The 24000-nt window shown below is 47.1% G+C and overlaps 1 protein-coding gene across 2 annotated transcripts in view; it reads left to right on the forward strand.

Moving 5' to 3' along the window:
- The first annotated feature begins 874 nt into the window (after nucleotides 1-874).
- CCNB3 (cyclin B3) overlaps nucleotides 875-24000 on the forward strand; it is a 37387-nt gene continuing 14261 nt past the window's right edge. For both annotated transcript variants that reach the window (XM_073639674.1, XM_073639676.1), the window contains exons 1-10: nucleotides 875-1092; nucleotides 6718-6817; nucleotides 7618-7701; nucleotides 8180-8298; nucleotides 12727-12838; nucleotides 12923-13027; nucleotides 13363-13455; nucleotides 14329-14466; nucleotides 15163-15318; nucleotides 16798-16947. In XM_073639674.1, the coding sequence (XP_073495775.1) occupies nucleotides 6728-6817; nucleotides 7618-7701; nucleotides 8180-8298; nucleotides 12727-12838; nucleotides 12923-13027; nucleotides 13363-13455; nucleotides 14329-14466; nucleotides 15163-15318; nucleotides 16798-16947 (1047 nt within the window). In that variant the 5' untranslated portion in view covers nucleotides 875-1092; nucleotides 6718-6727. The remainder of the gene's footprint in view (nucleotides 1093-6717; nucleotides 6818-7617; nucleotides 7702-8179; nucleotides 8299-12726; nucleotides 12839-12922; nucleotides 13028-13362; nucleotides 13456-14328; nucleotides 14467-15162; nucleotides 15319-16797; nucleotides 16948-24000) is intronic.

Consider the following 24000-nt stretch of genomic DNA (forward strand, 5'->3'; position numbering starts at 1 on the left):
ACCCCAGAAATCACATGAATGGAAATGCTAATGAGATTGGGTGTATGGGATCAGCTGACACCCAGCTCTTTTGTTTAGTGATGACAAGGTGTCAGACCCCTTCATTACTAAAAGCTAAGTAAAGAGTTAAATAAACAGAGTAAACACTTTATATTAAATACAACAGACTTTAAATTAACCAATATACTCACCCCAGTTCTGATGGTAACCCAAGGGTTAAAGCAATGCCCCACGTTCCTTTTCAAATAACTTTATTTAGCTCCAAAAGGCATTCAATGATGTACAAAAAACGTGTCAAAAAAACACTTTTCTTCCGCAGTGTTTTTCCGGCCAAGGAGATGCAGAAACGCTGCAGACATTTCAGCTTCAGATCCTGAGCGTGCGCACACTGCCTGCAGGCTTAGCTGGAGGAAGCTGCCGCAATTAATAACATTTGCATTATTATGGCTTTTCGGAATATAAAACCTTACACACTGCGGATTGCTCAGCTTTGATACAATTTGCCGTTCCTGTATGTTCACCAGGCTCAGCACCGCGAATTTGAAACGTGCCCTCCGTGCCGTACTCCGCGCTGACCCCTCACCATGAGCCGCTCCTCTCTCCTGACGCACTCACTATGCGCATGCTCAGCGCCTTCTGCCGATGTTGCCGTAAAGCGCACTGCGCGGCCTCACAGCTCCTCCCTTTTCTGTAAACGTAAAGACATTTAAACTATTAACCACGCCCACATGGTTCATCTTTTTAATCATTGTTATTACACGCCCCTTTTCCTGGAATGTCACCGCCCGCCCCCTTCTGATTGGTCCTCACTTTCGAATTTCTGAAAACTCGCCGTTGCTATGGCAATAACTGAATGCAGCAATTTCATTGGCGGAGCGAAAGCCAATAGGAATTGAAAGTAGGCGTGTCCGCGAGATTCAAACGTGTGTGTGTATGGGGGTGTATTGTCCAAGGCTGTGGGGGTGACAGGCTGATCGGGGGCAGCGCTGAGCGGAGAGCGGTATCTGGGAGTGAACTGAGGACGAGCTGAAGTAAGACCACGGTCCCGGGAGCCTGCACTGACAAGGAGGAGATCATCTGCGGACTGAGGAGGTAGGAGCGGGGACCGCGGCGCCCGTGTGCGTCCTTACATGGGACCGCGGCGCCCGTGTGCGTCCTTACATGGGACCGCGGCGCCCGTGTGCGTCCTTACATGGGAGCGCAGAAGCCCGTGTGCGTCCTTACATGGGACCGCGGCGCCCGTGTGCGTCCTTACATGGGACCGCAGCGCCCGTGTGCGTCCTTACATGGGAGCGCAGAAGCCCGTGTGCGTCCTTACATGGGAGCGCAGAAGCCCGTGTGCGTCCTTACATGGGAGCGCAGAAGCCCGTGTGCGTCCTTACATGGGAGCGCAGAAGCCCGTGTGGGTCCTTACATGGGAGCGCAGAAGCCCGTGTGCGTCCTTACATGGGAGCGCAGAAGCCCGTGTGCGTCCTTACATGGGAGCGCAGACGCCCGTGTGCGTCCTTACATGGGAGCGCAGAAGCCCGTGTGCGTCCTTACATGGGAGCGCAGAAGCCCGTGTGCGTCCTTACATGGGACCGCAGCGCCCGTGTGCGTCCTTACATGGGAGCGCAGAAGCCCGTGTGCGTCCTTACATGGGAGCGCAGAAGCCCGTGTGCGTCCTTACATGGGAGCGCAGAAGCCCGTGTGCGTCCTTACATGGGAGCGCAGAAGCCCGTGTGCGTCCTTACATGGGACCGCGGCGCCCGTGTGCGTCCTTACATGGGAGCGCAGAAGCCCGTGTGCGTCCTTACATGGGAGCGCAGAAGCCCGTGTGCGTCCTTACATGGGAGCGCAGAAGCCCGTGTGCGTCCTTACATGGGAGCGCAGAAGCCCGTGTGCGTCCTTACATGGGACCGCGGCGCCCGTGTGCGTCCTTACATGGGAGCGCAGAAGCCCGTGTGCGTCCTTACATGGGAGCGCAGAAGCCCGTGTGCGTCCTTACATGGGAGCGCAGAAGCCCGTGTGCGTCCTTACATGGGAGCGCAGAAGCCCGTGTGCGTCCTTACATGGGACCGCGGCGCCCATGTGCGTCCTTACATGGGACCGCGGCGCCCGTGTGCGTCCTTACATGGGACCGCGGCGCCCGTGTGCGTCCTTACATGGGACCGCGGCGCCCGTGTGCGTCCTTACATGGGAGCGCAGAAGCCCGTGTGGGTCCTTACATGGGAGCGCAGAAGCCCGTGTGCGTCCTTACATGGGACCGCGGCGCCCGTGTGCGTCCTTACATGGGAGAGCAGAAGCCCGTGTGCGTCCTTACATGGGAGAGCAGAAGCCCGTGTGCGTCCTTACATGGGAGCGCAGAAGCCCGTGTGCGTCCTTACATGGGAGAGCAGAAGCCCGTGTGCGTCCTTACATGGGACCGCGGCGCCCGTGTGCGTCCTTACATGGGAGAGCAGAAGCCCGTGTGCGTCCTTACATGGGAGAGCAGAAGCCCGTGTGCGTCCTTACATAGGACCGCGGCGCCCGTGTGCGTCCTTACATGGGACCGCGGCGCCCGTGTGCGTCCTTACATGGGACCGCGGCGCCCGTGTGCGTCCTTACATGGGACCGCGGCGCCCGTGTGCGTCCTTACATGGGACCGCGGCGCCCGTGTGCGTCCTTACATGGGACCGCGGCGCCCGTGTGCGTCCTTACATGGGACCGCGGCGCCCGTGTGCGTCCTTACATGGGACCGCGGCGCCCGTGTGCGTCCTTACATGGGACCGCAGAAGCCCGTGTGCGTCCTTACATGGGAGCGCAGAAGCCCGTGTGCGTCCTTACATGGGAGCGCAGCGCCCGTGTGCGTCCTTACATGGGAGCGCAGAAGCCCGTGTGCGTCCTTACATGGGAGCGCAGAAGCCCGTGTGCGTCCTTACATGGGAGCGCAGAAGCCCGTGTGCGTCCTTACATGGGAGCGCAGAAGCCCGTGTGCGTCCTTACATGGGAGCGCAGAAGCCCGTGTGCGTCCTTACATGGGACCGCGGCGCCCGTGTGCGTCCTTACATGGGAGAGCAGAAGCCCGTGTGCGTCCTTACATGGGAGAGCAGAAGCCCGTGTGCGTCCTTACATGGGACCGCGGCGCCCGTGTGCGTCCTTACATGGGACCGCGGCGCCCGTGTGCGTCCTTACATGGGACCGCGGAGCATTGTTCCAGCTCCATAGCACTAAGCGCAGGAGAATGCAGATGTGTGTATGGGGCTCAGTCTAGGGGTTCAGAGAGGGGGAACAGAGGGTGGGGGATGTGTGAGGAGGGGGTGCACTGGGGTACACAGCGCTCCCCTCCATACTGGATCCTTCCCCTGTGGACTCTGGCTGTATTTGTCTCTGTCCTGCACACAGATGCTGCTGGCTGTGGTGTGCGCAGATCTGATAAAGCCGCCATCTGCCTGACGTGTCCGCGGTGGCTCCGGCGTCCCATCTACAGTTGTGCTCAGAAGTTTACACACCCCGGCAGAATTTTTCCTTTCTTGTTTCAGAGAATATGAATGATAACACAAAAACCTTTTCTCCACTCATGGTTATTGGTTGGGTGAAGCCATTTATTGTCAAACTACTGTGTTTCCTCTTTTAAAATCTTAATGACAACCAAAAACATCCAAATGACCCTGATCAAAAGTTCACATACTCTGGTGATTTTGGCCTGATAACATGCACAGAATTTGACACAAATGGGTTTGAATGGCTACTAAAGGTAACATCCTCACCTGTGACCTGTTTGCTTGTAATCAGTGTGTGTGCATAAAAGCTGAGTGAGTTTCTGGGATCCAGACAGACTCATGCATCTTTCATCCAGCCACTGATTTCTGGATTGAGTCATGGGGAAAGCAAAAGAATTGTCAATGGATCTATGGTGAAAGGTAGTTGAACTGTACAACACAGAAAACGGATACCAAAAAATATCCAAGGAATTGTAATGCCAGTCAGCAGCGTTCAAACTGTGATTAACAAATGGAAAATCAGGGGCTCTGTAACAACCAAACCATGGTCAGGTAGACCAACAAAAATTTCGGCCACAACTGCCAGGAAAATTGTTTGGGATGCAAAGAACAACCCACAAATAACATCAGCTGAAATTCAGGACTCTCTGAAAACTAGCAGTGTGGCTGTTTCAAGATGCACAATAAGGAGGCACTTGAAAAATGGGCTGCATGGTCGAGTCGTCGGAAGAAAGCCATTACTGCGCAAATGCCACAAAGTATATCGCCTACAATATGCCAAACCGCCCAGAGACAAGTCTCAAACCTTCTGGTACAAGGTAATTTGGAGTGATGAAACCAAAATTGAACTTTTTGGCCACAACTATAAACGTTACATTTGGAGAGAGGTCAACAAGGCCTATGATGAAAGGAACACCATTCCTACAGTAAAGCACGGAGGTGGATCGCTGATGTTTTGGGGATGTGTGAGCTACAAAGGCACAGGAAACTTGGTAATAGTTGAAGGAAAGATGAATGCAGCACGTTATCAGCAAATACTGGAGGCAAATTTGCACTCATCAGCCCATAAGCTGCGCTTGGGACGTACTTGGACGTTTCAACATGACAACGATCCAAAACACAAGACGAAGTCGACCTGTCATTGCCTACAGCAGAACAAAGTGAAGGTTCTGGAGTGGCCATCTCAGCCTCCTGACCTCAATATCATTGAGCCACTCTGAGGAGATCTCAAGCGCGCAGTTCATGCTAGACAGCCCAGGAATTTACAGGAACTGGAGGCTTTTTGCCAAGAAGAATGGGCAGCTTTACCATCTGAGAAAATAAAGAACCTCATCCACAACTACCACAAAAGACGTCAAGCTATCATTGATATTAGAGGGGGAATACACGGTATTAAGAACTGGGGTATGAGAACTTTTGATCAGTGTCATTTGAATGTTTTTGGTTGTCATTAAGATTTAAAAAGAGGAAACACAGTAGTTTGACAATAAATGGCTTCAACCAACCAATTACCATGAGTGGAGAGAGAGTTTTTGTGTGTTGCATGCATATTTTTTCTCAGGTTTTGGTGCAGATTTTACCATATGTTCTGCAAGGGGTTAAAATCTGTAGAGGGGATTGACATTGTGATGGAGAACCTGCAGCGGTGCGGCGGATGTGACACTCTGCAGAGACGATCATGTGAATCTATGCTCCGGACTGTCCGTATAAATGACGCATGTGACTGCTCCACACCAAGCTCGGATGTCCCCGGGGGTGGTCCCCATAGCCCCCGCACAGCAGGTCGCTGTCTGGCCAGAGTCTCCCATACACAGGACTCTCGGAGCAGCGCTCCTCTTCTCTCTGCTGGGTGAACAAAGGGATCTGCCATCCAGAATCAGACCTGCTGGATCCTTCTCCTCCTCGTCCTCTGTCCGACCCCGTACACATTACACTCTCTGCTGAGCCCGGCGAGATCAGCGGCTTTACCTGATGAGTCTAATGTGTATGGGGCTTTATAATTTCTTTTTAATGTCCAAGATACCTAAAAGCTCCATCCCTAATCCTGCGCCCATTGGTGTCAGGGCCATCGCCTGAGCCAGCAGCCATGCTATCATGTCCCCACAGACAGTCCACGTAGGCGGCACATGCTCCAGCCTCGCACTACAGGAAATCAGGGAAAGTAAGGGTGCATTCACACCAGGAGGTTTTTACACTCCATATTTTCACTGTCCTAGAAATGCAGCGTCTTAAAGATCCAGCAAAGTGGATGGATTTATAGAAGTCTTTTCTTTCCTTGTGTTTTGTGCGATGTCTCTTCAAAATATTCACATTTGGAGCACAGTATGTGAAATCTCTGCTTGTACACAGCTGTACTTTTCCTTGAGCTCTCCTGATTCTGCTTCTCTTTTCTGTTCTGAGCTGCGTCGCTCCATTGCAGAGATATTCACATTTGTTTCTTCTGGAGCGCAGGATGTGACATCTCTACTTGTAGTGCAACTGAGGTTTCTTCAGAGTCTCCTCTGGGTCGTGCGCCTTCATCCCTCCATCCCAGATACTGTCAATCAAAGCTCAGCAGCTGATCTATGAGTTTATCAGTCTCAGATACTGCTGACTGTGATTGTCATCATCTGGGAGGGAGGGGAAAAACGCACGCCCCAGAGAAAATAACTTGAAGGAATGCACAATTCGTCTACAAGCAGAGATGTCACATACTGCGCTCCAGAAGAAAGAAATGTGAATATCTCTGCAATGGAGTGACGCAGCACAAAACTGAAAAGAGCGGCAGAATCAGGAGCTCGGGGATTGTTACACATGTGACCCGTTAGTTCCATCTGACTCATCCACAGGACTATGTCCATCCACATCTTGGTTGTCGGCTCGGCCTCTCTTTGCGCCTCCATAAACGTTCCGCTCAGTTTGCACACGGATGCCTTACACAGCACCGATCAGTGACATCTGGGGTCAAACGCACTTGTGACTTTTTTTGTATTCTATAAACTAAACAAAAACCCCTTTAATACCCCGTGAAGAATAGCTGCCTTCTATTCTGCTCTTCTGTCTGCCAGTAATCCGGTGCAGACGCAGCGGTCCTGGTTCCATGTGACCGCTGCAATCAATCAGTGGCCTCTGCAGTGGCATGGCTTATTACTTATCCCCCCTGGCTGGATAACCACCCCACCCCCCTGTAAATGGTTAAAGGTAATTTCTGTGTCTGGGGTTATTCTTTTATTTCTTTTGGTAATTTCCCCTGTGTAATCACACCTTCATTCCCCAGGGCTGTAAGCATGCTGCCTCACCGTCACCCCCGGCCGGCGTTACCCAAAGTCTCCCGCCAAGGAAAACCTGTTACTGCGGAGAACGCTCAGCCTGTGAAGGTATCCTCAACAACTTATTGCTTAAAGGAGTTGTCCACTAAAAGGACAACCCCTTCTCCCTCACCATGTTTGGACCTGTTAAAATAATAACACCTACACTCCTCCCCAGTGTCGGCGCCGTTCCAGCACTCGCGTTCCCAGGACTCATGTGACCCCCTTTGCCCAATCAGCACTGGCGTCACTTTTGGACAAATCGAACATCAAGAGGAAGTCAGAGAGCGGCCGCAGCCCCGGCTTCCTTGCTATGTTCATTACGTCCAAAGGCACAGACAGTGACACCAGCTCTGATCGAGCGCAGGTGGCATAACAACCGCATGTGAGTCCCAGGACCGCGAATGCTGGAACGGTGATGGCATGAGAGGTGGGTATAGGGGTTTTTATTTTAACAGGGCCAAACAGGAGGAGTGAGAAGGGGTTATCCTAGTAGTGGACAACCCCTTTAAAGGGAATTTCCCGATCCTATCGGGATTTCGGGAAATGATTTTGAGATCACCGCCTTTTCTCCCTCCAGCTTCTACTCTGCTCCCATCTCCATAGCAATGTCTAGTCCGAGGGTGTAATGTGATCCCTCACTGAAGAGACATTTGTTGACAGATTTGGGAAGTTTTTCAGAGGGGCTGATAAGTGCAGGGAGAGAAGTGGCTGATAAGTGGAGAAAGAAGCAGATTTCTCTGTCTACTTCTCTTGTGCTATTGATTTAAAAAAAAAAAAAGTGTAATTACTACTTAAAGAGAAGAAATTACAAATTAATTTCCTCAAATGCGCCTATAATGAATTATTGTTTTTTATATTTTGCTCAGGAGGATTGTGGGCAGACGAAGCGTTCCCCATCTTCCCCACAGGGTGGCGCTAAGAAGAGATCCGCTTTTGGGGACATCACCAATGTGAGTATTCACTGGACTGTCTATTAGCTTGTGACCATGACATTGAGAAGCCTCTGACCGTCCTTAAATACTGCAACAGACACCATGTGACCTTCTCGCTCATTTCTCGCTCCACCGTCTGCCCCGTAGACAATGTTTGGAGTGCTAGTGCGCATGCATAACCAAGTGTGGGCACGGGACCCTAATTCCCTGGATCTGCAGTGGTCCCACCACTGGTTATACATTTATTAGTAAGGGAACGAAATGGAGAAAAATGTGTAAATTTCTCCTTTATCGGAAATTCTTACTGACTGCTGGAATCCAAAGCTGGGCCTTGTTTGTTGTCCCGCTGCTGTCATTGACTAATAGACGTGATGCGCATGTCTGACGCCTTGTCTCACTATTAAAGGGGTTTTCTGAGTAGTGGACAAGCCCTTTAACTTTAGGATCCAGGAATTGAATGTTGCAGTTTCACAGCTTTTTTTTATTTCCTTTTAAGGCCAACAAAAATCAGCAACTTCAGAAGAAGAAAGACGGACAGAAGGCTCCTGTGAAGAAGACCAGGAATGTGGCCGCAGTCAACGGTGTCTTAAGAAATAATGAAATTAACACTAAGAGGTAAGTGAGGAGCATTTGTATGAAGACCACTGCCTGCTATCACCCGGTATACACAGGGATGGACACTTGCCAGTGTCACTTACTGGGCTGCTTGCTGTACTTTTGATAAACTGCTGCTGAAGAAACTGATTTTATCAAAAGTACAGCAAGCAGCCCAGTAAGTGACACATCACTGGAATCAGGCTCTCTGCCCCTACATCATGCTACACTCAGAAGAGCAAAAACCTGGTGGTAAATTCTCTTTAAAAATTAAAGTGCCCATAATCAAATGAAAAAAATAAATAAAAAAACTTTAATTCCCCCCTCCCCCTCCCTGAACCGGCACCACTCCTCTAATGTCAGCGGTATCTCTCACAGCAGTCTTGGGACATAACAATATGACAAGACTGCAGGGAGACAGTCGGCCGGACCAGGAGATGTGTGTGTGTGTGTGTGTGTGTGTGTGTGTATATATAATATATATGACGCGCCCCTGGGCCTTCATTGCGCGGCATCGCGCGCACGGGGGAGGGCTTACCCGGAGCCGGATCCGATGGGAGTAGTAGTCTCGTGGCGGTGACCCAGTCCGTGCCCAGGGAGTCAAACTGAGCGGCACTGTTTTGCAGTAGATGTTAAAATGTTCGACTACGCCACCCGTTGATTGCGGCTATGAGGCCGCCGCTGCAGGGCAGACCGCTGAGGCCGGTGATAGGATTGTGCAGCGTAGATGGTATAACCCCCAACGGGAGGGGTATGGCCTCAGGGCAGCAGATGTAGATGACAGTGGTGGTGATGGTGAAGCAAGGAAGCTCAGAGACGTGTGAGGTAGTTTCAAGGCTTTTACTCACAGGTGTTGCTCCGGTCACTTCGGCCAAGAGTGACCACCCAAGCCGTGCTGCGTCCACCAGGTGCGGGACTCGGCCAACTCCCGGGCAGTTCCAGAGCGTGGTCCTGAGCTCCCCTCTCTTCCTTCCTACTGGCCGTCCTCACCAGGGACCCACCTATGTCCGGCTCCCTCGGGCCTTTTGGTGGCGAAACCTGTCCCGGCTTCCCTGACCCTATTCGTGGTCTGCCTTCCTGGTGGATATGGCGAGGGGTCGCGCCAAAACTTGTCCACGACCTCCGGTTCCTGGCTAAGGATGATTAGCCTCTACCAGCTTGGGATCCGGTACCCTTTTCTGCCAACCCTTCACCCTTCTGGTTTACTTCTGGGATCTCAGGGTTCCCTCTTGTCTTGTGTCTCTGAGCCTCTCTTCCTCCTTCTCTCCACTACAGGCCTGGCCCTGGAGCTGGGCCCAGCCGGAGCCACAGCTCCCTGTCAGCCCTCCTGGCTGAACTCTCTCTCAGAACTCACTCTGTCTCTAGATGGTGCCCACCATATATACTCCCTCTATGTGTGAGCCCAGGTGACTAGCACCCAATGGGCTCCTACCTCTATGCCCAGAGTCCCTCCCCTATCTGCCCCTACACTACTGGGATGTTCCTCCCCCCTCCCCACTCCAGCCAGGGACAGACGCTGTCGTACCTGCACATCTACTTGGTTGGAGTACCGTTGTTCTGTCCCCCGGAAATGGGGTGAGTGTAGTGCATGCAGCTATCTGAGCTCAGTCCCACACTCCATCCTTACCCGGGAGTGGAATACCACACCTCTGGTTTGAGGTGCAATACCCCTGTAGCAGCCGAGTCCTCGGGGTGCTACATATATGTATATGTGTGTGTCCTTAAAATGAGGCTCAGTATTGTGTGTGGCCTCCACGTGCCTGTATGACCTCCCTACAACGCCTGGGCATGCTCCTGATGAGGCTGAGTATTGTGTGCGGCCTCCACGTGCCTGTATGACCTCCCTACAACGCCTGGGCATGCTCCTGATGAGGCTCAGTATTGTGTGTGGCCTCCACGTGCCTGTATGACCTCCCTACAACGCCTGGGCATGCTCCTGATGAGGCTGAGTATTGTGTGTGGCCTCCACGTGCCTGTATGACCTCCCTACAACGCCTGGGCATGCTCCTGATGAGGCTCAGTATTGTGTGTGGCCTCCACGTGCCTGTATGACCTCCCTACAACGCCTGGACATGCTCCTGATGAGGCTGAGTATTGTGTGTGGCCTCCACGTGCCTGTATGACCTCCCTACAACGCCTGGGCATGCTCCTGATGAGGTTGTGGATGGTCTCCTGTGGGATCTCCTCCCAGACCTGGACTAAAGCATCCGCCAACTCCTGGACAGTCTGTGGTGCAACGTGACGTTGGTGGATGGAGCGAGACATGATGTCCCAGATGTGCTCAATCGGATTCAGGTCGGGGGAACGGGCGGCCAGTCCATAGCTTCAATGCCTTCATCTTGCAGGAACTGCTGACACACTCCAGCCACATGAGGTCTGGCATTGTCCTGCATTAGGAGGAACCCAGGGCCAACCGCACCAGCATATGGTCTCACAAGGGGTCTGAGGATCTCATCCCGGTACCTAATGGCAGTCAGGCTACCTCTGGCGAGCACATGGAGGGCTGTGCAGCCCTCCAAAGAAATGCCACCCCACACCATTCCTGACCCACTGCCAAACCGGTCATGCTGAAGGATGTTGCAGGCAGCAGATCACTCTCCACGGCGTCTCCAGACTAGGTCACTTCTGTCACATGTGCTCAGTGTGAATCTGCTTTCATCTGTGAAGAGCATCGGGCGTCAGTGGCGACTTTGCCAATCCTGGTGTTCTGTGGCAAATGCCAAGCGTCCTGCATGGTGTTGGGCTGTGAGCACAACCCCTATCTGTGGACGTCGGGCCCTCATACCACCCTCATGGAGTCGGTTTCTAACCGTTTGTGCAGACACATGCACATTTGTGGCCTGCTGGAGGTCATTTTGCACGGCTCTGGCAGTGCTCCTCCTATTCCTCCTTGCACAAAGGCGGAGGTAGCGGTCCTGCTGCTGGGTTGTTGCTCTCCTACAGCCCCCTTCACGTCTCCTGGTGTACTGGCCTGTCTCCTGGTAGCGCCTCCAGCCTCTGGACACTACGCTGACAGACACAGCAAACCTTCTTGCCACAGCTCGCATTGATGTGCCATCCTGGATGAGCTGCACTACCTGAGCAACTTCTGTGGGTTGTAGAGTCCGTGTCATGCTACCACGAGTGTGAAAGCACAACCAACATTCAAAAGTGACCAAAACATCAGCCAGAAAGGATTGGTACTGAGATGTGGTCTGTGGTCCCCACCTGCAGAACCACTCCTTTATTGAGGGTGTCTTGATAATTGCCAATAATTTCCATCTATTGTCTATTCCATTTGCACAACAGCATGTGAAATTGATTGTCAATCAGTGTTGCTTCCTAAGTGGACAGTTTGATTTCACAGAAGTTTGATTTACTTGGAGTTATATTCTGTTGTTTCAGTGTTCCCTTTATTTTTTTGAGCAGTGTATACTTGTGCAACTTTTTGATAGCCCCTGCTTAACTGAGAGATCACGTTAAAATTGTTTCTTATAGAAGTCTGTAGGGAGAGGCGCTAATAGAGGGAGCAGCTGCAGAGAGAGACAGCCAGCCCCCCGCTACTGCTGCTTTCTGTGGTCTGCCTTCTCCCCCCAGGGCTGGTTTCACAGCTACACAGCTTAATAGTTCTTGATTAAAGCCGAGTCCCCTAGTGACCTGAACGATCTGTGTGTAATGGATTGTTCACTGCACGTACGCTGCCACTGTTCTCGACAGCACATGCTGGTTACACCGGACAATGTGCTGCAGAGAAATGAGCATCTTTTATGCAGCTCAGAAGGTCATTTATCCTGATGAACGAGTATTTTATGATCGTTATCCTGCTTACAGTGCCCAGTAATCCTGGTGTCCTAGGAAAGCTCAGTGTCCATGATGATTGTGGAGCGGAGAAAGAGGCGTTTTCTGTACTAAAATATATTCCAAGGGTTCTTTCTCCACCAGCGACCCACCCCCGATCACCAGCGACCCACCCCCGATCACCAGCGACCCACCCCCGATCACCAGCGACCCACCCCGATCACCAGCGTGATACTCCTCAAAAACTCCACCGCCTCCCTGACTGCTGCCGCAACGGAAAGAAAAACTAGAGTGGACAGAATTATGTGGCTTTATTTTTAGGATTATTAGCAATCAATTATAGACGTGGCCTAGGGCGAGTGGGTTGGGCAATAGACATGACATGAGGTTCTGCAGTACCATTGGAAACTGACCAGCCTAGTGTATTCCCTGGACTTTTGCATCTGTAAACTTAATTAAGCACAGGCCGCCATAATAAAATGTGAAATGTGACCTTCTTGACTGCAATTTTTCAAACTAAACCAAAAAAGATGCGGCGGTCTGAGGGTGGCGGTCTGAGGGTGGCGGTCTGAGGGTGGCGGTCTGAGGGCAGCTGCCGTTGCGCCCCTGCGGCCACACAATGTGCCGTTATGTCTCACTATTGATCACATTTCCCTCCTCCGCCCCCTGTAGGGCACTGAGGAAAGCTCCCGTCTCCGATGTGACTGTTGAGGTGGAAAAAGAAGAAACAATAAGCAATGAAGAAGTGAAACCTTCAGAAAAGGATTTGGCGTGTGTGGAGCAGGTGAGCTCCCTCCCGGTGTTATGTGGCCCCCGGCGGTGACTGCTCGGCCCCGCTCCGGCTGACCCTACACTTGTGTATTCCCAGCTCTTACCCCCGGGTGTGGAGGACATTGATAAGGACTCGCTGGATGACCCGTTCAGCACTGCGGAGTACGCAATGGATATCTTTACTTACATGCGGGAGAGAGAGGTACTTATAAGCTTTATTGGGGGTTTATATCTATATCAATGTGCAGATTCTTTGGTGGTGGTGCAGTGAGCACGTCCGCACCTGGCGCATGTTACCCACTGGTCCAGATGTCCATTGTTAGTAACTCTACCCCACCCTCTCCATAGGGAGATCCGACATGCCCAATGCTATGGATACGCTGCTGTCTGGGAGCCACTTACTCCCCTCTCCCCCATGAGAAGACCTCCACAGCTGACCACTGTCCATGGGGATGAAGGGAGGAGAAGCTGGATTTCATAAGTCTTACCTCCTGTATATTTCATGATGGCGCCTTGTTCTTTGTTTTGTTTTTGTAGGAAAAATTTGTTCTTTCCAATTATTTGGAGTCTCAGGCAGATATCAGTAAAGAAATGAGAGCGATCCTGGTGGACTGGATGGTGGAAGTGCAGGTGAGGCCACGAATCATCTACACGAAGAGGCGCCAAACATTTCTCATTCTTCACCATAGTTGTAATTCCTCGTCGTTCAATCCCTCACTTGTCTGGGCCTTGAAGGGTTATTCTCCAGTCTGATCCGCATAGCCAGGGCCCTGAAGGGTCCCGTTGTGACGAGTGGTGGTCAACATCGCACGCTGCCGCTCCATTCTGTCTTATGGACCGCACAGCTCTCAGCTATATCTGGTGGCCCCGTTAAAGGGAATATGTCAGCAGGTTTAGACATGTAATCTGAGAGCAGTGTCATGTAGGGACAGAGACCCTGATTCCAGCGATGTGCCACTTACTAGACTGTTTTGATGTTTCTATAAAATTAGTGTTTTATCAGTAGGAGATTATCACTGCAGGACTAGGTGTCTCGTGCCTCCTCCACGCCCCCCAGCACTGATTGGCAGCTTTCTGTGTACACTGTGCAATCAGTGGTATGGGCGGGGTTATACAGGGCTCAGCATTCAGAGCTCTGCTAGATCTGCAGCAGAGAAAGCTGTGATTGTATCACAACTTCTGCACCCAGTAAACTAAGTGATACATCGCTGGAATCAGGGTCTCTGTCCCTACACCATGCTGCTATCAGATAACACCAATCTAAAAATTGCAAACGAGCAAAAAAAATAAGTAACGCCTAATTATCTGCTTATCCCCCCCCCCCACATGCACACACACACGCACGCACACACACACACACACACACACACACACACACAAACACACTCTGGCGGTCATGGCTGCTCTTTCACCTATCCAGCTGTGTGCATGTGACCCCTGCAGACAATTATTGTCTTTGGCGCCACTCTGACGATGCGTTGTCATGTTGACTTTAATTCTCAGGAGAACTTTGAACTGAATCATGAGACCCTTTACCTGGCAGTAAAGTTGGTGGACCATTACTTGGCTGTCAAAGTAATTTCGAGGGAGAAACTACAGCTGATTGGATCTACTGCTGTGCTCATTGCTTCTAAGTTCGAGGTAATGTCTCAAATTTGTATAAAATAAATATCACCGAACTCCAATATAAAGTGCAAGTTTCTAACACAAGAAGCATAAAGAGGACCTATCGCTTGCATAGAATTTTTTAGTTAAATACCTTGAAAAAAATCCCTGAGCTCTCCTGATTCTGCCGCTCTTTTCCGTTTTGAGCTGAGTCTCTCTATTGCAGAGATATTCACATTTGTTTCTTCTGGAGCGCAGTATGTGGGATCTCTGCTTGTAGTGCAACTGGGCTTTTCTTCAGTCTCTTCTTTGTGGGCATGTACCTTCACCACTCCCTCCCAGATGCTGCCAATCACAGCTCAGCAGGTGTTGTAGCTGCTGAACCGTGATTGGCATGGCAGCCTCTGGGTGGAAGGGGAGTAGACCCACGCCCCTAGAGTTCTGAAGTAATGCCCAGTTGTCTACGAGCAGCAATTTCTCATATTGTGCTCCTAAAACAACAAATGTGAATATCTCTGCAATGGAGAGGCGCAGCAAAAAACTGAAAAGAGTGGCAGAACCAGAAGAGCACAGGGATTTTTTAAAGGGTATGCAACTTTTTTTTTTGTTTGTTTTTTTGCTAATGACAGGTCTTCTATAATGGATGAAAACAGGTTTTATAGTTTGCCATGTATAGTGGCATCATTATTTTACTTTTTTTTTTTTTCCTTTTTCTTTGTATTTTAAATACAGGAACGTTGCCCGCCATGTTTGGATGATTTCCTTTATATCTGTGATGATGCTTACAAAAGAGAGGAACTTATCGCCATGGAGATGGACATCTTGCAGAAGCTGAACTTTGACATAAACATCCCTGTCCCTTATCGCTTTCTGCGGCGTTTTGGGAAGGTAATTATTGTTTTCAGTGGCTGCTTCAGTGCTATTATATCATCGAATAAGTAGCCAAAAGAAAAGCTGGAGAATTAAACCAGTTTCCTATATTGGTGTGTTTGTTTTTTTATTTTATTTTTTATGTTCTATCTGTTATGTATACGACACACCGACTTTACCATGAATCTGCCTTTCCATGTGTCCTCACTTTTCATTACTGATTGCAACTCCTCAGAGACATGTCCTATTTTTTTTTTCTTTTTTTACTGTATCATCAGAAAATGAATAATTGTTTAAATCAGGTGTTTGTGTGACATGTATTTTTGTTTTTATACTTTCTGTACATTCATGAAGATTTTTCAGCAGACTCTTATCAGCAGAGACAGGATCTATAGACAGTTGATAACACAGGATCCACCAATCACAATATGTGATATTGCCGCGGACCTCCTCCCCTCCCTTCACTATGACCTCTGCACACGCTCATTAGATGCTTTGATACAAAAGATAGGGTCGGGTTCTGACCATTCTGGCTATGTACAGGTGTTGTTTCCTGAAACAGGAAGTTGGAGTCTAAAAAAAACAAACAAAAAAAACTCAGTTGCCAGTATGAAAATTGCAAGATTTCTAAATTTTATTTTTAATACAGATTGTGATAGCTGTGAAAATGTAAAACTTACGTTAACACAAAAACCTGATTTAACCAATAAGTCATTTTCTGTCGATATCATGCCTTTAAATTGGAAAAGCTGATGCAAGAAGGATTGTAAAAACACACGGACTCAGGCCGGGTCCAGCACAATGACTGTTTTTCATGTAGAAGAAAACTGACGTGAGAACCCGGGCTTATTGTAAAAAGTTTTAGTTTAGATTCAGGTCTGAGGCAAAAACATTTTTATTTAAAGGAAATCTGTCACCCCCTGGGAGATATCAGACCTCTTATATGGCCATACAGGTGATAGAGAAGTAATCTACACATACTTGTATGGCCCATAGCAGAGGTCTGATTACAGAGAAATATGGTTTTATAAACTCCGCCAAGCAATCCCCACCTATCTGCTTAGTATTCCCCCAAATCCCTGCCTATATGCTTAATTGTGTGACGTGCAGGGGAGGGGGGATATGATAATTAAGCATATAGGCAGGGATTTGGGGGAATAATAAGCACATAGGCGGGGATGACGCCAATGTGGAAAACAGAGTGGCTAAAAACCAGATTTCTCTGCAATCAGACCTCTGCTATGAGCCATACAGGTAAGTATAGATTTACTCTTCTACCACCTGTATGACCATAGTAGAGGTCTGGTAACTACAAAGTGGTGACAGATTCCCTTTAATAGTTTATCCATTTGTTTATTACATTTTTTTTCTGTAAATGTATAAAAATGTATATTATATAATGTGGAGTTGTCCCTTTTTTTCTTTTGGCTTTCCACTTTCGTTGCGGTTTGTAAGATGGCGAGATGCTTCCGCTATTAGCGATGTGGTCTTTTGCAGTGCGCCCGCGCCAGTATGGAGACGCTGACACTCGCCCGATACATATGTGAGCTCACCCTGCAGGACTACGAGTTTGTACAAGAAAGCGCTTCCAAGATGGCAGCAAGCTGCTTACTCCTCGCTCTGAAGATGAAGGACCTGGGCGGATGGGTGAGTGTTTGTGTGTTTTTTTTTTTTTAGTATTACTATTTAAAGGGAATCTCTCACAGGTTTTTGCTTTTTAATCTGAAAGCAGCATGATGTAGGGGCAGAGACCCTGATTCCAGGAATGTGTCACTTGCTGGATGGTTTGGTGCAGTTTTGCGAGACTTGTTTTCTCTGTAGATGTAGCAGTGCTGAAATTGCTGAGCTGTGTATGACCACACCCAGACATTGATTGTGAGCAAGCTGCCAATCAATCAGTGGTGGGGGAGGGGTTACATTTATCAGCCTGACTGCTGTGCACATGAGCCCTAGTCCTGCAGTGATCATCTCCTGCTGATAAGGCTGTGTGCACATGATCAGGAATAGCCGCATTTTAGACAGGTATCATATAACTATATAAAGTGCTTATTGCTAAGGATTACAGCGCTGATTTTAATGAACAAAGCGTGTAAGTGATGCACATTGCTAACCGCTCAATGGGGGCAGTTTACATAGAAGATCAGACATGACAGGTTCCCTTTAAACACTTGATTGTATTGAAGCACTAAGCGACACATTGTTGGAATCTGAGATTAAATGCCAAAAACCTGCTGACACATTCCCTTTAACCACTTCGCGCCAGAGCCTGTTTTTGCCTTCGTGACCAGGCCAATTTTTTCAATTCTGACCACTGTCACTTTGAGGTAATTACTCTGGAACGCTTCAACAGATTCCACTGATTCTGAGACTGTTTTTTCGTGACATATTGTACTTCATGATAGTGGTAAAATTTCTTCCATATAACTTGCGTTTATTTGTGAAAAAATCGGAAATTTGGCGAAAATTTAGAAAATTTTGCAATTTTCAAACTTTGAATTTTCATGCCCTTAAATCAGAGCGATATGTCACACAAAATAGTTAATAAATAACATTTCCCACATGTCTACTTTACATCAGCACAATTTTGGAACCAAAATTTTTTTTTGTTAGGAAGCTATAAGGGTTAAAATTTGACCAGCGATTTCTCATTTTTCCAACAAAATTTACAAAAACATTTTTTTAGGGACCACATCATATTTGAAGTCACTTTGAGGGGTCTTTATGACAGAAAATACCCAAAAGTGACACCATTCTAAAAACTGCACCGCTCAAGGTGCTCAAAACCACATTCAAGAACTTTATTAACCCTTCAGGTGCTTCACAGGAATTTTTGGAATGTGGAAAAAAAAAATTAACATTTAACTTTTTTCACAAAAATGTTACTTTAGACCCAATTTTTTTTATTTTCACAGGGGTAACAGGAAAAAATGGACCCCAAATTTTTTTGTGCAATTTCTCTTGAGCGTGCTGATACCCCATATGTGAGGGAAAACCACTGTTTGGGCGCACGGCAGGGCTCGGAAGGGAAGGAGCGCCATTAGACTTTTTGAATGTAAAATTTGTTTGAATAATTAGCAGACGCCATGTTGCATTTGGGGAGCCCCTAATGTGCCTAAACAGTGGAAACCCCCCACAAGTGCCACCATTTTGGAAACTAGACCCCTTAGGGAACTTATCTAGATGTGTGGTGAGCACCTTGCACCCCCAGCTGCTTCACAGAAGTTTATAATATTGAGCCGTGAAAATAAAATTTTCACATTTTTCCCATAAAAAATGTTTTTCATTCTCTAATTTTGTATTATCATAAGGATAACCGGAGAAATTGCACCATGAAATTTGTTGTGCAATTTCTCCTGAGTACGCCGATACCCCATATGTGGGGGAAAACCACTGCTTTGGTGTACGGCAGGGTTCGGAAGAGAAAGGAGCGCTATGTTGGCTGGGATAGGCACAGACGCCATGTCACATTTGAAGAGTCGCTGACATGCCAAAACAGCAGAAACCCCCACAAGTGACCCCATTTTGTAAACTACACCTCTCAAGGAATTCATCTAGGGAAGTAGTGAGTATTTTTTAATTTTTAAATTTATACCATTGGGCAGTGAAAAAAGCATAATTATATTTTTACCACAAAAAAATGTTTTACCCTCAGATTTGACATTTTCACACAGGGCAATGGGTAAAAATGGTGCCGAAATGTGTCACACAATTTCTTCTAAAAGTGGCAATACCCCATATGTGGCTGTATCGTACCGCTCAGCCATACGGCGAGATCTGGGGGGGACGGAGCGCTATTTGACAATTGGAGAACAAATTATTGTAGAATAGGCATTTGGATTTGGGAGCACAAAATTTTCTGAATTTCTTTTGGGGGGCAAGGGTCATTTTGCTTTTCCAGAGCCTTTCTGCTACCAGTAACTTGGAAGTCCCTTATATTTTTAACAGATGACGGACCTGAGTGGGGACTAGCTTTTTTTGAGGACTGAATTGAAGCTTTTATTGGGAACATTTTACGTAACATTTATCCGGCGCTCTAGGCTGAGCACTTACATCGGGGTTTCCATCTAATTTTCCAAGTGATGTAATTCAGATGAAACCCCTGCGGGATCCATTCACTGTAATGAGGCAGCAGAGTTACTCTGGACACCGTCTGGCCTCTGTTTAGCGGTGTCCTTTTTTTCAGAAGTGCACAAAACTGTGGCCAACCGCACTTTTATGCACGCCTAAAACAAATGACACCGTGGGATCCCAGGCTAGACGGCGTCCACAGTGGCCTAGATCTGCCTCATTACAGGGAATCTTCCGTCATGGGTTCCGGCTGAATCACGTGTTTCAGAGATTTACACGGAAACTCTGGTGTAAGTGCTCAGCGCAGAGCACAGGATAAATGTGAGCAGAGCCTTACTGGGATCTTTGGGGACATAATAAACAAATCAGTAGCAGGTGAAGAATTGGTTTTATTTATTTTTTACGCCGTTCCTAGTGTGATATAACTGATTAGATTACTTTATTCTTCGGGTCGGTGCGATTACAGAGATACCAGATTGATATCGGGTTTTTATGACTGACAGCTGTCACACACTAAAAGACGCTTTTTTTGCAAAATCTAGTTTTTGCATCACCATATTTTGAGAGCTATAATTTTTCCATATTTCGGCCGACAGAGTCATGTGACGGCTTGTTTTTTGCGGGACGAGTTGACATTTTTATTGGTACCATTTTTGGGGACGTGACATTTTTTGATTGCTTTCTATTCCGTTTTTTGGGAGGTAAAATTAACAAAAACAAACAATTCAGGAATTGTTTTTTGAGTTTTTTTTTTATGCCGTTCTGCGTGTGGTAAAAGTGATCAGGCAGCGTTATTCTTCGGGTCAGTACGTTTACAGCGATACTACACTTACTGTATATTTTTTATGTTTTGGCGCTTTTACACAATAAAACTTTTATAGAAAAAAATATATTTTTTGCATTGCTTTATTCTGAGCGCTATAACTTTTTTATTTTTCGGCTGATGGAGCTGTATGGCGGCTTTTTTTTTGCGTAACAAGATGACGTTTTCAGTGGTACCATTTTTATTTCTATTTTGTTTTTTGATCGCATTTTTTTCCACTTTTTGTTTGGCAATATGATGAAAAAGCATATTTTTTTGCTCCGTTTTTTATTTATTTTTATTACGGTGTGCACAGAAGGAGTTAATTAGTGTGACAGTTTTATAGCTCGGGTTGTTTCGGACGCGGCGATACCAAATATGTGTACTTTTTTTGGTTTTGTAAAAATATACGGATTTATTGGTTTAATATTTTATTTATTTTTATTTATTTTGTGATTTTTTTATTAATAGTTTAAAAACTTTTTTTTTACTTTTTTTCACATTTTTTCTTAGTCCCTGTATGGGACATTAATTTTTATTTTTCTGATCTCTGATCTCATGTAATGTAATAGACATATATTACATTACATGAGATCTTCCCTGACTGTTTCAGTCAGTCTCCTGTCTGGCTACAGCTGCAGCTGAGCCAGACAGGACACCATATATGGCAGAGCTGGAGGCGGTCATGTGACCTCCAGCTGCCATAGCAACCCCAGGTCCTGGAAGGACTCTGAGGTCTTCGGAGAGGTAAGTTGACGACCCCCTCTCCTCCTGCTGTCTCCTATATGCCGCGATCACTATAGATCACAGCATATAGAAGACAGCTAAGGGTTAACATCACTGGGACCTGATCTAATCAGGTCCCGATGATGTTCCCTGTCAGAGCTAACGCTCTGCACCGGAATCGCAGCGCTTGCAGGACCCTGGGGGTCCTGAGCGCTGCGAGACCACCCACCGTTTTTAAACGTCGGCGCTGCACAGAGCCCGGCAAGCGCCGACGTTTATCTACAGTGGGCGGTCGGGAACCGGTTAAGTGGTAAAAAAAAACATTGTAAATGTTTATATATATATATATATATATATATAATTAGTACAGACCAAAAGTTTGGACACACCTTCTCATTTAAAGATTTTTCTGTATTTTCATGACTATGAAAATTGTACATTCACACTGAAGGCATCAAAACTATGAATTAACACATGTGGAATTATATACTTAACAAAAAAGTGTGAAACAGAAAATACGTCTTATATTCTAGGTTCTTCAAAGTAGCCACCTTTTGCTTTGATGACTGCTTTGCACACTCTGGGCATTCTCTTGATGAGCTTCAAGAGGTAGTCACCGGAAATGGTTTTCATTTCACAGGTGTGCCCTGTCAGGTTTAATAAGTGGGATTTCTTGCCTTATAAATGGGGTTGGGACCATCAGTTGTATTGTGCAGAAGTCTGGTGGATACACAGCTGATAGTCCTACTGAATAGACTGTTAGCTGCTTTTATCTTGCCATAATACAAATTCTAAGTAAAGAAAAACGAGTGGCCATCATTACTTTAAGAAATTAAGGTCAGTCAGTCCGAAAAGTTGTGAAAACTTTGAAAGTGTCCCCAAGTGCAGTTGCAAAAACCATCAAGTGCTACAAAGAAACTGGCTCACATGAGGACCACCCCAGGAAAGGAAGACCAAGAGTCACCTCTGCTTCTGAGGATAAGTTTATCCGAGTCACCAGCCTCAGAAATCGCAGGTTAACAGCAGCTCAGATTAGAGACCAGGTCAATGCCACACAGAGTTCTAGCAGCAGACACATGTCTACAACAACTGTTAAGAGGAGACTTTGTGCAGCAGGCCTTCATGGTAAAATAGCTGCTAGGAAACCACTGCTAAGGACAGGCAACAAGCAGAAGAGACTTGTTTGGGCTAAAGAACACAAGGAATGGACATTAGACCAGTGGAAATCTGTGCTTTGGTCTGAGGAGTCCAAATTTGAGATCTTTGGTTCCAACCACCGTGTCTTTGTGCGACGCAGAAAAGGTGAACGGATGGACTCTACATGCCTGGTTCCCACCGTGAAGCATGGAGTAGGAGGAGGTGTGATGGTGTGGGGGTGCTTTGCTGGTGACACTGTTGGGGATTTATTCAAAATTGAAGGCATACTGAACCAGCATGGCTACCACAGCATCTTGCAGCGGCATGCTATTCCATCCGGCTTGGGTTTAGTTGGACCATCATTTATTTTTCAACAGGACAATGACCCCAAACACACCTCCAGGCTGTGTAAGGGCTATTTGACCAAGACGGAGAGTGATGGGGGGCTACGCCAGATGACCTGGCCTCCACAGTCACCAGACCTGAACCCAATCGAGATGGTTTGGGGTGAGCTGGACCACAGAGTGAAGGCAAAAGGGCCAACAAGTGCTAAGCATCTCTGGGAACTCCTTCAAGATTGTTGGAAGACCATTTCCGGTGGCTACTTCTTGAAGCTCATCAAGAGAATGCCAAGAGTGTGCAAAGCAGTCATCAAAGCAAAAGGTGGCTACTTTGAAGAACCTAGAATATAAGACATATTTTCAGTTGTTTCACACTTTTTTGTTAAGTATATAATTCCACATGTGTTAATTCATAGTTTTGATGCCTTCAGTGTGAATGTACAATTTTCAAAGTCATGAAAATACAGAAAAATCTTTAAATGAGAAGGTGTGTCCAAACTTTTGGTGTGTGTGTGTGTGTGTGTGTGTGTGTGTGTGTGTGTGTGTGTGTGTGTGTGTGTGTGTGTATATATATGTATATATATATATATATGTATATATATATGTGCTTGTGTCCCTTTCAGGTGACTAGGCAGTTTATTGATCAGGTTAATTAATTTGTATTTTGATCAGACTTCTATGAGCATGTATTATCACATCACATGTGTATTTTTTAATTATTAATCTGATTCAAAATGTATTTTATATTTCTTCATATTTTTTTATAATCTTTTTGTTTCCCCCTGTATTTTGTAGTCCCCATAGGGGACTTGAAGCTGCAATCATCTGATTAATAGTACTATATACAGCAATACCATACGTTGGCTTCCATAGGAGTACTGTCATGACAGGCACAAGAGTATTCAGAAGACCTCCGGCTGTCACGAGAGCCCATCGGCAACGTGCCCTGTAAATGCTGCGGTCACAGATTGGCAGCAGCTTTTAACAGGTTAACAGTCGCAGGGCATATTTGTCAAATGATGGCTGGAAAACGTTCTTAAATGTCACAGCAGAGTAAGCAGTTTGTGAGTCAGATACAGCCAGACTCCTCGCAGGGATGGTAAATCTAATTTACTGTTATAGTCACCTTCCTGATCTCGGTGGAGGAACAGGGAGAGGAAACAGGCAGAGGGAGCACTCTAGAGAGCGCACTGAGCTTTCTAACAAGTGTGAGTGGTAAAGTTTGTGATTGTATCACTCCCAAGGGCTGCAAAATTGTGGTATTCTGATCAGATGTAAATATCATAGTAACATAGTAACGTAGGTTGAATAAAGCCCTCGGTCCATCCAGTTCAACCTTCCACCCCCAATTGTCCTCCCTACACTAACATTACACGAACTTACTGGGACTTGGCCTCAGAAATGTTTTATTACCATTTTTATTATTGCTGCACTATTACTATTAAAAATGAACTTGATAATTTTTTTAATTAATTTTATATTTTGTATTACTCTTGTGATTCTAATAATGGTATTACCAGAATCCCTATGCCTAAAGGGACACATTCCGCCAATTTGTGTCACAGGGAAAAACTCCTTCTTGACCCCGAGAAAAGGCGATCAGTCCTAGACCCCCGGGATCAAACC

The sequence above is a fragment of the Phyllobates terribilis genome, unplaced genomic scaffold (assembly GCF_046119375.1).
Source record: "Phyllobates terribilis strain yellow unplaced genomic scaffold, ASM4611937v1 Scaffold_7__3_contigs__length_470593459, whole genome shotgun sequence".
Classification (NCBI taxonomy): domain Eukaryota; kingdom Metazoa; phylum Chordata; class Amphibia; order Anura; family Dendrobatidae; genus Phyllobates; species Phyllobates terribilis.